Here is a 16,691-nt window from a genome sequence, read left to right as displayed (position 1 = left end):
TTGAATAAGAATGCAATTGAAAAGAAAATTAATTTCATAAATTATCTCAAATAAAATAAATAATAATAAAAATTAAATCTAACATATAAAAAATTAAAAGATGATAAAATTAAAATAATTATAATTATAATTTCATAAATTATTTTAAATAAAATAATTAATAATCAAAAGAATAAGGATCAAATTTGATAAATAAAGAATTTCAATTAAAAAAATGATAAGAGAAAAATAAATAACAATCATAAAAACAAGAATAAAAGATAATATAAAAATCAAATTAAATCACATTTTAAGAAATGAAATTAAATAAAAAATTAAACAACATATATAGCAATCAAAAGTTTGAGGATCAAATTTGACATAATTAACAAATAATATGATATTTCTAAATTTTTAATAACTTCTATAAAGTGTTTTCCACCAAAAATAAAAGAAAAATATTTTCCTGAAAATCAAGGTAAATTTTTTTTATAGAAAAGTATTTTTTATTGATCAAAAAATATTTTTCATTAGCTATAACAAATAAATATAAAAAATTTAAAAAATTATTTTTTAAAAATTATTTTTCAAAAAACAAACGCACTTTTTTCATATTTCTTTTCCTAAAGCTGCCGCCTGGTAATTTTTGGTCATTTGACGTGCAAAAAAGTTTATTGTAGAATTACCTTGCACCTTAATTTTGGATTATTTTTAACAAATTTATGCCAAATTTAGAGCTAACTTCTATAGATGGTAAAATTACACGCCTCATTGAAAATCTCCATACTACCCCTCACTCCAATTAGAGATAACAATTTAATTCAAACTCAATACATATCAATCCAGTCATATTCAATTGATATTTTTTAAAATAATAACCTTATATGGATGTGATATAAATATTATCAAATTTAATTGGATATATACTCGAATCTAATTTAAAATATATATTTATATTATATAGATATATTTATAAAACATTTATATTTTTTTAATACAATATGATATATACATATCTTAATCATTGGCATAAAACACACTTTAAATATATATTAATTATTTTATTTTTATTAAATACTAAATAATAGCAAGATAATGGATAATCATGTGAATACCCAAAACCCGCTGAATAATTTATTAATATCTAAGTTTTTTTATTTAATAAATAATAAATAAAATAACATCTAAGTTTTTTTATTCAATAAATAATAAATAAAATATAAAAATAAAAATATCTTACTTACGAATATCCATTTTCACCCTTAACTCCAGCCAATGAAAGCGAACATGAATTGAAATTATCTCCTGTGAAGGTGGGTATCAATGAAAAAATCCAAGTGTAAGCTGGTTTTAAGATGGATATGCTAAAGTTGGATATGTTTAGTCTTCAAAAGTGTTTGTGGTTTGACAAATTTCTGGTCCATTTATAAAGCATTTGTTTTTAAGTTTACAGGGAAAACTATATCATATGTAATCCACGAAAGATATTTGGTTTTAGTAAATTTAATCTAAGAAATATATGTAAAAGTAATCATGTCTAAATCACTATAATTAAATGGTGCTTTTTAATTAGAGTCAGTCAAAGCTATCTGGAAAAAAAAGTTCAAGAGCGAGTATATATTTCTTTCAAATTTTATTTTTCCTGAATAAATGTTTCAATATAATTAATAAAAACATCACGGAGAAGGAGAAGTTAGTATAGTTCTATGAATAAATCAGTATTCATTGGTTTGATGAAATTGCTCAAGACTCAACAAAAAAAAAATTTAAACATGACATTAAGAGAAATATTGTATTTTCAACGTGGTATAATTATCTTAGCAATTTCTGCAGGGTTAGGTTAGTATTTTATTATTTTTTCAAAGTAAAATTATTGATTTATCTTTACAATAAAAAATAAAATATTTTTTGATCAGGGGTGTTATGGTCTTTTAATATTTTTTAAATAATAAAATTATTTTGTTTCTTTTAAAAACAAAATCAATTTAACTATTTCACTATGATTCTTTTGTTGTTTTACATTGTTTTTATTATTAATTTGAAGGCTACTCAAGGAAATTATTGTAATTTATTATATATTAAATACTATTAAAAAAGCATATTGATGAAGGTGTCAAGGAGTGTATAACCCATATTCTTTGAGCAGCTCATGCAAGGTCATTCAGCCATTAAATATCATCTTTAATTATAACTTTCAAAAAGTCTTGATGCCCCTCCCCTATGAGACAGCGTGTGCACCAGATATGCATTTGATTTACCGCCAATAATTTTTTTTTTTTAATTTCTCTTTCTTCTTCTTGAATTTAGTATCAACTTCTGCAAAAAATTAGGTAAACCCTTATAATTTATTAATTTTTTTAATTTATATTATTTTGAATATTATTTTTAAAATTTTGAATAATTTATTAAATTATAAATATTTTTAATTTCACCTAGCCCTATTATTTTTAGTTTTTTAAATTTGATTCTTATTTTTTATTGCTATTTTTTTTGGATCATTTTTTGAATTGTTGTTTATATATATAATTTCATCCTTTTTAAATTTTTTTCTATCAAATTTGATCTTCATTTTTTTTATATCTTTTATGTTTTAGCAAGTTTTTTTATTGATTTTTTTTATAATTTCATTCTTTGAAATTAAATTAATTAAAAACTAATTTTTTTAATTGAACACGAATCTAGATTTGTATGGGTTATGAATTTTACATATTAAATTAGATTTAGAAAGATCACAAAGGTTTACATGATTTTTTCAAAAGGGCAATTGTATATTTTTAAGAGAAAAAATGAAAAACTCTTTCAACTACAAGGACTAACATGAGATAGGAGGGGTGGTGTTTAGGGATGATAAAAAAAACCTGAGAAAACAAATAAACATAAAAAACTGAAAAATTAATAATTGAAAAAATCAAATCAAAAAAAAAAAACTAAATTATCCAATTAGAACACTCAAAGCAAATTTCAGTTTAGTTTGTTTTTAAATATTTAAAACCAATTAAATCAAACCAAAATAAGAAATATGAATTCTCAATTTTCTTGTGACCCTACCCTAAACCAAAGTAACCGCCCGCGCCCCCAACTTTCTGTCTGCCTCTCATCTCTTCCTGGTCTCAACCCTTAATCAAACCCAAAAGTGGCAATCCCCAAGCCCTCTCTCATCTCCGATCTCCTCCGTCACGATCTCTTCTCTTTCTTAACCCAAAGGACCAATTATGAGAGCAAGCAAGGAGAGAGGGCTAAGTTAAAATCTCATAAGAGAAAAGAATAGACAAGAGCCTATTCAATTAGTCAAAACGCTAGATTAAGAAAGTTGCGTCCAATAAAGCTTCTCCTTGTGTAGACCTATCTTTTTTGGCTTAGCTGATCATCGTTGCCTAAAGGTTCGATTCTGAGATTTGAAGAGAGTCTCGAATCCCATTTCTACTACTTTAGCTATGTGCGTAACACATTGAATTTTAGACTTGTAGGCTTTGAATCGAACTTCCTTTTCCTTCGCGAAGAAAGCTTATTCATCAATCAAAGTGATAAGTGAAGAAAATGAAATTCTTGTATTGATCCGTACTTGCTTCCCCTTCGTTAATTACATTTTTATTTAGTTTTTTTTATAGGTGCCGAATGATTTTCAAACCTTTTCTCTTTAAGTAGTTAAATTGTTCATCACTTTGCGTGAATAACTATTGATATTGTCATATATGATTATAATTTAGTTTTGAGAGTGTTTCATCTTTGAATTCTATCCAATGAGATGAAGAATAAGAACAGGTTTTTTTTCCAGTTTTTCCTGTTTTTTAACAACATAAAATTGTTTAACCTATTTTTCTTTCTTCTTCTTCTTTTCACAGTAACTTCCCCCTTCACTTCTCGAAAACTTTTGGTCTTCCAACCTTTTTCTAAGTTTAAATCCTCTTGTTATTCAACTTCATACGAACTTATATTGATATAAATTAATACATAATTTAACTAATGTCTTTATTTATTGGATTTTTTTAATGCATACGTAAGTGAGAATTATATAATTAGAAAATTATATGATAACTATCCCTTATTAAAGTTAAATAGGAAAAGAAAAGTGTTTGTATAAAATAGACTGGTAACCTAATATTCTTTTTTTTTTTATTCTAAACCTTTGATTTGAATATAGTGTCTATAATTGTATGTAAATCCTCGTGTGTCCATGTCCAATGTAAACGTGGAGGCCCATACATCTTCATAGTTGAGCAAAAAAAAAAAAACTAGATCTCAAGCTCCGGATACTGCAGTCAAATCGTTAAATACTTTCATTAAAGAAAAAATTGTGTTCGAATAGGCCGGACTCATATGTGAAGGAGAGACTTGTTGAGTGCATAATTGAGTGGTAACTATCCCACGTTAAGGAAAAGGAAGGAATGAGGTGCTTACATGTCAGATGAAGCCATGACTAAATATTCGAAGTTTTTGTATTTGAGATGGCGTCAACTGCCGATGCTTCTATGTGCGTCCTCATGTGCTTAGTTCCAATGCAAAACGCAGAGATACATGCATCACAAGGACCCCCCCAACAATGTTTCAACTTGTCTCATAAATCCAAAAATCAAACTATCGAATCTGTATGTATTCTGCAAAGGATTCTTCTACCACTTTCTTATAAAATACTCTTTCAGATGCAAAATCTTGATTTTAGAAATATTCTAATAATTAAGACCTACAATGCACAGTATTTATGTAATTTTAATTTAATTTTCTTTAAATATTAATATAATATTTATTGAAGTCCATCGTATATAAGGATTATAGATGGAAAAAAAATATATCAAAAAATTATTTTAAATCAATAACTTAAATTATTAGATAAGGTCTCAAGATATAATGTATATTATTCTTTAATATATCTTTAAAGATGAAATCTCAAAATATATTTTATATTATTTTTTAACAATTTTCATATTTAGATATTAAATATCTACTAACATTTCACCTTTAATCACTTTGTTATATTCTTAATATTTTATCTGACATGCTTCCGTCAAAAAGGTGTTTGATATTATAATTCAAGATGTTTTTTAAAATAATTTTTTGTTTAAAAATATATTAAAATAAAAAAAATTAATACTACTATATTAAAACTATCATAAAATACTAAAAAAATATTAATTTTAATATTTATTGATGTTAAAAACACTTTTAAAAGGCTCTTAAAAACATAAGCAAAAGCTACCCTAAACATATATTTCTGCATCCCCTCTAAAAGCCAACCTGCAAGTTGGTTTCCAATCTGTGAATATTGGGCACTCCATGATTCCTATCGCATAGAACTATTTGCGGTCCCATCATTTAGTGCTCGAAACCACCTGCGAACCTTGGATCTTTGATCTATTTGGCATCAATGTTTCGTGCTCCATATACAGTACAAATTAAAGAGCTGCCTAGCACAGAGGGGACCAATTTACAAGATAATGCACATCGTGGTCCTTTTTATATATATACGCGATAGCTAGAAACTGCAGCCAAGCACAAGAGCATAGGTGCCCACTTTGCTGAAACACTGTTGGCTACAGGCAAATGTAAGGTGTGAAAACAAGAGAGGGAGGGAAAAGAAGAGAAGAATCGGATGCCGAGGACATAGATTGTAGGTATGCCGTACCATAAGCATCTAATCTTGAGAGGCAACATTGAAAGACAACTAGGTTTTTTCATCTTTGAATAATACCCTTACAGTGCAAAATTTCACGTGTTCAGACAAAGATATGTTCTTTTCTTTTCTTTTTTCTATTATGTTCATGGTATCTAAACTATTAAATTTAATATGAACGATTGTAATTATTTGACTATTTAACTTTGTTTTCTTGATAAATCATTAAATTCAAAATTAGTAGTTAGATATTAAGAATATGATCAGATTTATTTTCTTCTAAATACAAAAGAATGAAGATCCAATCAGCAAACACTATATATTGATGAACAATTATTTTCCAATGACTTAGCTCTAACAAATTGATAGTATTTGATTTTGTGTTCTGCCCCTGCAGATAATACCCTCTCTGTCTTAATGTTATTTGCTCATGTTTCCATTTAGAGATGTTCCAAAATATTTGTCATGAAGCATTAGAAAATATATGATTTTTCAACTTTATCCTTATTTATTTAATTAATTGCAATTTTATTTCAAAGTACATGGACTTGCAACATTTTTCAATACAATAATAGTTTTAAGAATATGCACAGTGATAAAGCAATAAATAATATTTTGATCAATAATCTTTTAAAAGAGTTTTGATAAATAGTTGGAGATCGATCTCCTCCATGGAAGGTAAGAATGCATCACATGACAATTTAATTGTATAACAAAATAAAATAATTAGACAAAAAATTTATGAATTAGTAATAAAATTCACTATTATAGTTATTATGCATCAGCTTCTACGCAAAATTCCATCAGTAATTTCAATATCAATGAAAAAACATAATTGGAAAGTATCTCCTCAAAGTATTTTTTTATCAATAATGAAAATATCAACAGATTATTTACATCAAATTTTATTTTTTTTGTTCTATCATAAACTCCATTGATACTTAAATTGCTAACATAATATTTCATCATCGATTATGTTGTAAAGAAAGTTTTGTCCAAAGTTTCAAAAGAACTTTATATCAACAAAGATCATCACCTTATAAATAAAAAATAATATTCATTAATAGTATAACTATCAATAAGAAATTCAAAAATTTATTAATAATGAATTCATAATCTAATAATTATCAAATACTTTATATGTTGAAACATACATCCTAAACCCCAATTTTCAACTAAGCCATAAAATTAATAAAAAAAATAATTGATACTCAACTAACAACCCAATATTTATTCAAACAATAAATAAATAACATAAAGTAATACTCTAATTGTTATCAATTATACATTAATTTTTTTTTTCATAATTTTCCACCACCGCCTACAATTGAATTAAATTAATTGGGACCCAACTAATTATTCATCATTTATTTCATTCAAACTAATTCAACCCAAATTAATACATTTTATTATTATTATTATTATCAATTCCATACAAAATCACTTTTCTCCAAGTTTTCAACTTAACCATAAAATTGACAAAATATAATTGATACCCTTTAAATTACCCATCATTTATTTAATTCTAACATACCTAAATTATAAAATCACACTTAATTTTATCAAGTGACAAGTTAAGTTTATTTCTCCCAAATCCCAAAGAAAGTCTAAAATACAAATCATACATAAATACAACAAAATTATCATTATAAAATAATTAAAACACTTAAATATACATGCAAACTACATATTCAAAAAATAAATTTTGAATAAATTAACCTTAAACATAAATGGTTATAACAAGAATGGATGAGTTTTCTTACTTGATGAAGTGAAGTTTGACAATAAATGGAACCAACATTAGAAAGTTGCGTCGAGATTGATGGGTTGGGTAGCTGAATTTTAAAGGGGAGCTGCCATGTCATCAGTCGTGAGCTAAGGGATAAGATCCAGTATGGCTAATTCTACGTGCGACTGGATCTGAGAATGAATATGGGTCGCTCATCATGCCAGAATTGTTTTGATTAAATCTTAGCTGTCTGAAATGCTTTTTGGATTATTTTTGACTTGTTTTTAACTAATTTAATCGTTCTGGATGCAATGGTACAGTTTGATCATTGAGATTTGGGCCAAAAGTGGTGGTGTGAATTATTAAAAAGAGATTGCTCAATCATAAGGCATCTAAAGGTCATCATGGTGGTTGTTGAAGATAAAAAAGAAGAAAGTGCATATGTTTACCTAATTACATGTTTTAAACTACTAAGTGGGTGAGTTTTTTTAGTTGCCTTAAGGGAAGGCAAAATTGAAACATTCTGAACACCTGATCATGTGAAAGATTTGAGGTGGAGAGTGGAAATTCATGACGACCAATCTTGATAAATCTAAGCATTGGTAAATTTAACATGTCAGAAATTCTAATGGGATTTTTTTTTTGTTTCATCATTGTTTTCGTCAAAACATTTTGTTGGAAATTTTTGTTGCAATTTTCATCAGTAAACAACAACAAAGTATTTTCCATCAACAATTTCATGTATTTTTTCCATTTTTCTAATAATGATATTACTCGTTGATAATTTAATGATCTTGATTAAACTACCACTCTACCATATGATAATGTGCTATAACCATCATTTATTTCGTTAGAATCAAGGAAAAGTTACTGCTTATAATCTCCTTAGAAATGAGGGAGAATCTACCTTTTGTCTCTTTGATTCTGAAAGAGAATTTACTATCAATGCATCTCCTTTTCTCTACCACTTATTTTTCCCTAAAGTGTTAGGAAATTGCCATTAGTATAGCAAGACCCTACTTCCACTTAGTGAAAGCTTAATTAGTGTCACCATATGTGTCATGTTTTATGGCTTTTGTTTTTCTATTTTGTATCATAATTTATGGCCTCTTATCTGCCATTATTGCCTATAAACAAAGACATTATTTGAGAGCAAAATGAGAGAGTGTGTAGAGCCAAAGATGTGAGAAATATGAGAAAGAGTGGACTGTCAAGGGTAGCAAACAATGGATGCAATTGTAGCACTACAAAGAGAGAGAAAAAGTGAGGTTGAGAGTTGCAAAGAGTGGATGATTTCTTTTTCTTTATTATTGTAAATATTGTTCTCTCCCTATATAATCAATTGGCTTCTCGTGTGGATATAAGCAATTTGTCAAACCATGTTAAATATTATGTTAGTATGTTTAGCTTCAAATGAGCAATTATCAGAATATTATCGGTCTGAACCCCCAACAATTAGTATTAGAGCATATGTTTTAAATTGTTGTTTGATTTTTGCTCAAAAATAAAAGTTGTTAAAATTATGTTTTGACCATACCACCATGTAGAAGAGGAATAGACGAGCACACTAATGAAAATTACATAAAAATAAAACATCAGACATGGTTACATGCGCTGGCTAGGAGACTACTCATGCACACCACGCGACACCACACGTCTTCCTTATTCAAATGGGTTGACCCGACCTGAATGCTAGATGACCCGAACCACGTGACTGACCCCGATAGTGATGATGTCAGTATGATATAATTATGACATCAATATGCATAGTTGGCATGTCATGTCAATGCCTAGTTAGCTGACATGTCAGCATTGTGGGACTCATATGCCATGTCATCAGCCGTGAGCTAAGGGATAAGATCCAGTATGGCTAATTCTACGTGCGACCGGATCTGAGATTGAATATGGGTCGCTCATCATGCCAGAATTGTTTTGATTAAATCTTAACTGTCTGAAATGCTTTTTGGATTATTTTTGACTTGTTTTCAACTAATTTAATCATTCTGGATGCAATGGTACAGTTTGATCATTGAGATTTGGGCCAAAAGTGGTGGTGTGAATTATTAAAAAGAGATTGCTCAATCATAAGGCATCTAAAGGTCATCATGGTGGTTGTTGAAGATAAAAAAGAAGAAAGTGCATATGTTTACCTAATTACATGGTTTAAACTACTAAGTGGGTGAGTTTTTTTAGTTGCCTTAAGGGAAGGCAAAATTGAAACACTCTGAACACCTGATCATGTGAAAGATTTGAGGTGGAGAGTGGAAATTCATGAAGACCAATCTTGATAAATCTAGGCATTGGTAATCTTGCCAGATGTTAAGAAATCAGGTATAAAACCATAATACCCCAGATCACTTGTAAAGAAAAGCCGCAACAAAGCTAGCAAATGGTTATATATATGGAAAGACAATACGATGGATAGATATGGCCTAAGAAATTCTATCTAAGAGATTGAGTTTTAAACGAGACCGGTGTGACCTCTGCAATATTTACTAGGAACTTGCTTAGTTGAAAGATTATCCATATGGTACTATTTTCATATGTATAACAGTTTGTAATGAAACTGGTGAAGACTGGCAAGCTAACGGCACAGAGGAACGGTTAGCTTCTGTATATTCAAGGATCTGATGGAGTAATGATTTCTTTAAAGAAGTTAGATTCGGTGACTGTGATTTCTTGAAGGTATAATTGATGAAGACCCTGATAATGGAAGATAAATACAGCAAGAGGATAAAGATTGACACCTTATTTTGACTTGGATAAGTGTTGTGACAGGATAAGATGCTATCAAACATAAAAGCAAAGAATAGAGAGAAATATAGAGAACAGAAATTACACAAGGGTATACAGAGATTGTACAGGAGTACCCATAGGATCCAATGGGATACTATAATGAGATAACAGGTGTAAGGAGAAGAAGTATTCTCAGATGAAGCTCAAAGAAGAGACTATATGAAGAATGTACAACAAGAAGTCTTTTATGCTTTTAATGAAAGATAACAAGCAAATACCTTTTCAATACATGCAATGATGAAAAGAGAGCTGTTGTGGAGGCATCTAATTGAGGGGGGTGCAAACATTTATGATAAAATACGATCGCCTATAAAAGGCAAAGAAAGAATTGGTTTTGGTGGACCTATCAAATAGAAAGGTATAAAAGTTCTAAACATAGAAATCAAGATGGAGGATTGCAAGAAATGTACCGCAACTCTCTCTTTCTATGTTATCAGTGGCAGTGATCTCTCCCAAGTCCACATGATGTTGGAGAATCTTGGAGCCACTGGAGTCATCCTAAATAAAGGAGGATGAGACCGCCCCATGACGAACAAAGACACCTCAGAGGAAGGTGTGTGGGCCATGATATGAGCCCAAGTACAAACCATCACATGACAAACAGCAAAGACATCTCAGGAGAAGGTGTGAGGGTCATGATAGGAGCCCAATTACAGAATGCCCCAGAGCCAATGTGATGGGTTAGATATGAGTGGATAGGTGTATAGATAGCCAATGGAGTGGTTATGATGAGTATGGAGAAAAATAGAAGATTGCCTTTCATAGATATTGCCTCTATGTTAAAGATCAATGAGCTAGAAGATATTTATTTTGAACAATAAGTAGATGACTCGTGGAGCATTAAAACACGACTGCTATATAGAAGTAGAGAGATGCACAGGTTCCTGGAAAAAGTTGACTCTTGTCAAGATGGTGAGCTTAGTAATAACATTATAATACTCAGAGTATGAAGATAAATATGGATCAACCTTTAACAGACTGTCCCTATGGTTAAAGGTGGAGAGCTACTTGAACTCTTAGGACTAAGAGCGAGAGATTCACGGAGAAGTAAGACGTGGTTACTAGGGTAGAACAGAGAGCAGGTGCAACTTCTGGATGAGTAGACTCTTAGAAGAATGGTGAGCTCATGATTACATTCAAATACTTAGATAATGACTGTCGTACTTGGAAACAAAAATTTTTGTTTGAAGGGCGTAGAACAGAAAGCAGGTGCAACTTCTGGATGAGTAGACTCTTAGAAGAATGGTGAGCTCATGATTACATTCAAATACTTAGATAATGACTGTCGTACTTGGAAACATAAATTTTTGTTTGAAGGGCTATTGTAAGCCTTGGTGTAAGGCTTGAAAAAATATTCCTGACCGAGCATGGTTGATACGCTCGAAGGGGAATGTTATATCCTAGAAACAAGCGTTAACACCTTTTAAATGTGACATGGAAGACCATCTGGTTGAAGTAATCATGGCAAATACCTGTAAACTTGGTCAAAGATGCTCTCAAAATGTTGAGCTTGGAAGAGTTGTAGAATGCAAGTTTATTTAAAGAAGCAAGAGGATAATTATCCACACAAATAACAAAGGAAGTGATTGTTGGAAAATTATCATTAGTATGGTAAAACACCTTTTAAATGTGATATGAAAGACCATCTGGTTGAAGTAATCATGGCAAATACCTGTAAACTTGGTCAAAGATGCTCTCAAAATGTTGAGCTTGGAAGAGCTGTAGAATGCAAGTTTATTTGAAGAAGCAAGAGGATAATTATCCACACAAATAACAAAGGAAGTGATTGTTGGAAAATTATCATTAGTATGGTAAAACCCCACTTCCACTTAGTGGAAGCTTAATTAGTGTCATCATTTATGTCATGTTTCATGACTTTTATCCCCTCATTTTGTGCCATAATTTATGGCCTTTTATTTGTCATTGTTGTCTATAAATAGAGGCATTATTTGAGAGAAAAATGAGATAGTGTGTAGAGTCAAAGATATGAGAAATATAGGAGAGAGTGGGCTACCAAAGGCAGCAAGCAATGGCTTTTATTGCAGCACTGCAAAGAGAGAGAGAGAGAAAAAAAAAATAAGGTTGAGAGTTGCAAAGAGTTGATGATTTAAGAGAGAGAGAGAGAGAGAGAGAAATAAGGTTGAGAGTTGATGATTCCTTCTCCTCTATTGTTATAAATTTTGTTCTTTCACTATATAATTAATTGGCTTCTCTCATGGATGTAGGCGAATTGCCGAACCACGTTAAATATTGTGTCAGTGTGTTTAACATCTAATGGGCAACTATCAGAATATCACTGATCCGAACCCTCAACACAAAGAACTTCCTTGTTTGTAGCTAAACAATCCTTATAGAATAAGGATTGATGCTTACCTTTCTTTTTTGACAATTATGAAATCCTTGCAAAAGTATATAAGTAATATGTTACCATATATGTCAATAGAAAAAATAAAAAATTCTTTCTAAGCATAGAATCCAAGAATCATAAAAAGATAATTCCAAACCAATTAGAAAAATAATAGAATTTTTGTACAATAACTTCTTACTTATATCATACTTGTTACCAGACTCCATTTGACTTGAAAGTCTATTCTAAAATAGAACTTTAAAATTATCTGATAAAGTTTAATATCAATCAAATAGTTAAATTTGAGATTATGTTTAATATTGTAAAACTAGATAGTGAAAAACATTAAACTCAAAACAGTATCTTTAGTCAATTTGATCCTTGAACTTGCAATGAACTTAATTGGTACCTTAATTAGATTTGTTGATGTTGTAAAATGATATGCATCATTTTATCTTCTTTCTTTCCTTCCTTCTCTCCTTTCTCGTCTTTTTCTTCTAATTTAGAAAAACTAAATTTATGTTTTTTTCTTTTTTTATTTTAATAAAAGCATCTTCTGAATAAGATTTAGGTTGGATTGTGTGTAGATCTAAATTACTTTCTAGATATATATTTTTATATAGTTTGTGTATCCCATTTTTCAAGATCTTGTGTCTTTATTTATTGGGGTTTTAGTCCTTTTAAAGAAATGTTAGATGATTGTTTGTTGTTGGTAGTAGATATAATAATGCAAAATGTTCTCCATTGATAGGTGATGGTTAAAACTCATTTGTATCCAAGTATATGGTGCAATAGATCCTTGCAAGGATAATTCAAGTTTTGAATTTTAAATATTTTAAATGTATGGCTAAATATATAAAAGGACTCATTGCTAGTTGAAATACTAGATTACAATTCAAGTTTTGAATTTCAAATAGTTTAGTATATGGCTAAATTTATGAAAGGACTCATTGCTAGGTTTTGAATTTCAAATAGTTTAGTATATGGATAAATTTATGAAAGGACTCATTGAAATGCTAGATTACATTATTATTGCTTCCATCATTGTTGTTGTCAAATCCTTTTAAAACAATAAGATTCAATTTCTATTACTTGTCATTTTTTTTACAATTATAATGTGAAAATTGTAAACGTTATTCTCTAGTTTGAATACTAATTCATTGATTAATCTTAGCTGAGCCATTGGCCGCAGCTTGATTAATTTCTTGTGGCATTATTGCATGCTTAAGAATCCCATTAAAGAAAATTGATGTTGTGACATCCACCACATATATATCTAACCTTTTAACATGGGTAAACAACACTAGCTTCTTGTGGTACATATAAATTTCTTTATGTATAATATAATTACTTGATTTAACTATGTTAATAACTTTTTACATGAGAAGTCTGAAATAAGCCCGAGAAAGCGAGAGTGTGTATACACAGCACATATACAACTACAATTGTACGTGCATGAGACTAATAAATACATTAACATATATACAGAATACAAAGAAAGTTGTTCTTGATGTAACGCTTACCATGATTAGTTTTTGAGCTATAGCTTAAAATCTTAATTGGCCTTCATCATTACTCTTATACTTACAAGGAATAAAAAAAATGAAGAATGTGGTCCTCACACATAATTATTCTCCCTTTTTCACTTATTTATCAAGGACTTGTAGCTTCTTGTTTGCTTCATATTTTTTGGTTCTTCCTATTAGCCTTCTTGATTACTTTCCAATATGGGAACAAGCAAAGCTGAAGGAAAGAGGAACTTGAATGAAATAGAAGATGAAGAGGAAGATGATGATGAAGAAGATGTTTATACTGGGTTAGGGTTTGGAGATGATGACAATACCAAGAAGAAAGGAAGAAAGGGGTCTGCTTATGATGGTGGTAGTGGTAGGTCGTCGTCAGGTCCGCCAATTTCTTGTCAAGCAAAAAATTGCACAGCTGATATGACTGATGCCAAGCGATACCATAAACGCCATAAGGTGTGTGAGTTCCATGCCAAAGCTTCTTCTGTAATTGTAAATGGAGTCCAGCAACGCTTTTGCCAGCAATGTAGCAGGTGAAACCTTAATTTTCCAAGTCATTTCTAATTCCAGCAATGTAGCAGGTGAAACCCTTTTAAAGGAAAGGTAGAATTCTATTGGCATGACACAAGCCCAAATCAAGATAATTTTTTACGTGTAAAAAGGCATTGGTAATTGCCAAGAAAGATCATTCATAATTAACTAAGTAGGATGGGGATCTTTGATCTAATCATGCAGTTAAAACCCTTCTATGATTTATGATTCGAGATTATATATTTTTCATTAAACATACAAATATAGCTAGGAATAACTAAATATATCCAAATTGAATATCATCAAGAAGTAATTTCTTCTTAATTACTTTTTTAAGAAGATTTTCTCCTTAATTCTAAAAAAAAAAGAGTTGAAATTTCCCTTTTCGATAAAGTAGACTGGTCCCATATATATAATATGAAGAAAAGGTAAGTTTTTATATGTTATGAGTTTTGCCTTGAAGATTAAAAAAATTCAAATACCAAAATTAACCTAAGTAATAAAAATTAATGTCTCCCCACAAAGAAATACTACTTAAAATTCCTGCATCTTTTTTTATATTTGTGCCAATTTTGCCTAATAGTTGGCCATATTTCCCCTAAAAACTGCAAAGAAGTAAAAAAAAGAAGAAGAAGAAAGAAAGATTGAACTATTTCATGTGTATGTATATATGTTGAACATTTTACCTCCTTATTATCCTTAGGAAAATAAAGAAACAAAAGAGTAGTGCATTTTCCACTTTCAATAATAGGTTCTTCTACTCCATAATTGAGAAATTTAATTTGTCACTAAAACAATGAATTGAATAAGGATTTCATTCACTTACTTCCTTTTGAAATTGAGAAAATCCTAATGCATAGTATGAAAACTTCTTCTTCTTTTTCCCTCTTTTTCTAAAACTCGTAATTCTTATATAAATATACTTGTTGATGAGGTTTAAAAAATCTATTTTAGTGGTATTGGATTTTAAGATTGAGTATATTCTTATTCTCTAGTTATGTGGGGTGTGGTGTGAGCCTTTTATACATCAGCCGATAGTGCCGATGAACTTCTAGTTCAACGGTACTCGTGTTCTAAACACTGAATTATGAAATTTCAAGTTTGAATATCTCCGTCTATAACAAAAAAAAAAAGAGGGCTCCTTTCATTTGACTCAAAAGGATTGCTTTGGAATGGTGCCTGTAGGTTCCATGATTTATCTGAGTTTGATGACAGCAAAAGGAGTTGCCGGATGCGTTTGGCGGGGCACAATGAACGGCGTAGGAAAAGCTCGTCTGACAACCAAGGAGAAGGTTCAAATTGACGGAAGGACTGCTCAGGTATACAGGAGGTATTCTCACAGAGCGAAAGAGGGAGACAATTACATGTTATTTCCCCATAAGTGGCCTCTTCCATGCATTATTTAATTAGATTGGTTAGAATATCTAAATATGTGATCTCTGGCATGCTCTCTCTCTTCTGTCAATCTTTAGCTTTAATATAGTAATAATAATAATAATAATAATAATCCATGATGTGTACTAATATTCAATAAATGGATGCGACTGAAAGTCTTCTATCTAATTTGCCTTCCCTTCTGATTAATTAGTTGGTGTTCCTCCAGAAGTTTTTTTGTTCCATTTAAGTTCATCATTTATCTTTTTCTATAATTTGCATGAACAGCCAAAGATTGGTCTCTGCAAACTGACGATAATATATTAATCAGTTTATGGACAATCTTTTGTCTCGATTGAATCTTGAAGGGTTGATTGCATGAAGCAAGTTTCCATTATAAAACAAAGCTTTTTTATATAAAGGTATTTGTTGATAATTTAATTCTTTTTTTATTGAGACAATTGGATTATTTGTTTATGCAACACAAGAGATTTATTATATCGATTGTTATAGCCATTAAACACATGGCTTAGCAAAGAATATTGTTGAACTATGTTTGAAAATGTCAAGACCGCATAATATTTTTTTTAATTCAAATAATTATATCATAAGAATCTGACTCCACAACTCATTAATTTGTAGAAATATAGCAGCAATAAATACTACAAAAACATAGATTTTTTAAATTTTCAAGACTCGTATTGTTAGAATGCGTATTACCTATGTAACAAGAAAAAAATACAAATAACTGTACCAGATGTATCATTTCTTTTATTTATCATGTTAGTACATATAAAGAGACCA

General features: G+C 29.8%; 1 protein-coding gene across 2 annotated transcripts; it reads left to right on the top strand.

The window, feature by feature from the left end:
• Positions 1-14,044: 14,044 nt before the first annotated feature.
• LOC105128004 (squamosa promoter-binding-like protein 3) lies at positions 14,045-16,097 on the top strand. Of its 2 annotated transcripts, none has more exons than XM_011029496.1 (2): positions 14,045-14,515; positions 15,729-16,097. In XM_011029496.1, the coding sequence occupies exons 1-2, from the start codon at positions 14,187-14,189 to the stop codon at positions 15,814-15,816; spliced, it is 417 nt and encodes a 138-aa protein (XP_011027798.1). In that variant the 5' UTR covers positions 14,045-14,186; the 3' UTR covers positions 15,817-16,097. The 2 variants fall into 2 exon arrangements, with proteins under 2 accessions (XP_011027798.1, XP_011027797.1); XM_011029495.1 differs by having other exon boundaries at positions 14,055-14,515; positions 15,699-16,097.
• The last annotated feature ends 594 nt before the right edge of the window (positions 16,098-16,691 follow it).

The sequence above is a fragment of the Populus euphratica genome, unplaced genomic scaffold (genome assembly GCF_000495115.2).
Source record: "Populus euphratica unplaced genomic scaffold, PopEup_1.0 scaffold15.1, whole genome shotgun sequence".
In the NCBI taxonomy this organism is placed as follows: domain Eukaryota; kingdom Viridiplantae; phylum Streptophyta; class Magnoliopsida; order Malpighiales; family Salicaceae; genus Populus; species Populus euphratica.
This window is presented reverse-complemented; position numbering and strand designations above follow the sequence as displayed.

Excerpts from the sequence above, each read along its gene's own strand:
- LOC105128004 (XM_011029495.1), top strand. The coding sequence starts at position 14,187 with ATGGGAACAAGCAAAGCTGAAGGAAAGAGGAACTTGAATGAAATAGAA. Across the intron at positions 14,516-15,698 it reads TTTTGCCAGCAATGTAGCAG|GTTCCATGATTTATCTGAGT; the intron begins GTGAAACCTTAA and ends TGGTGCCTGTAG.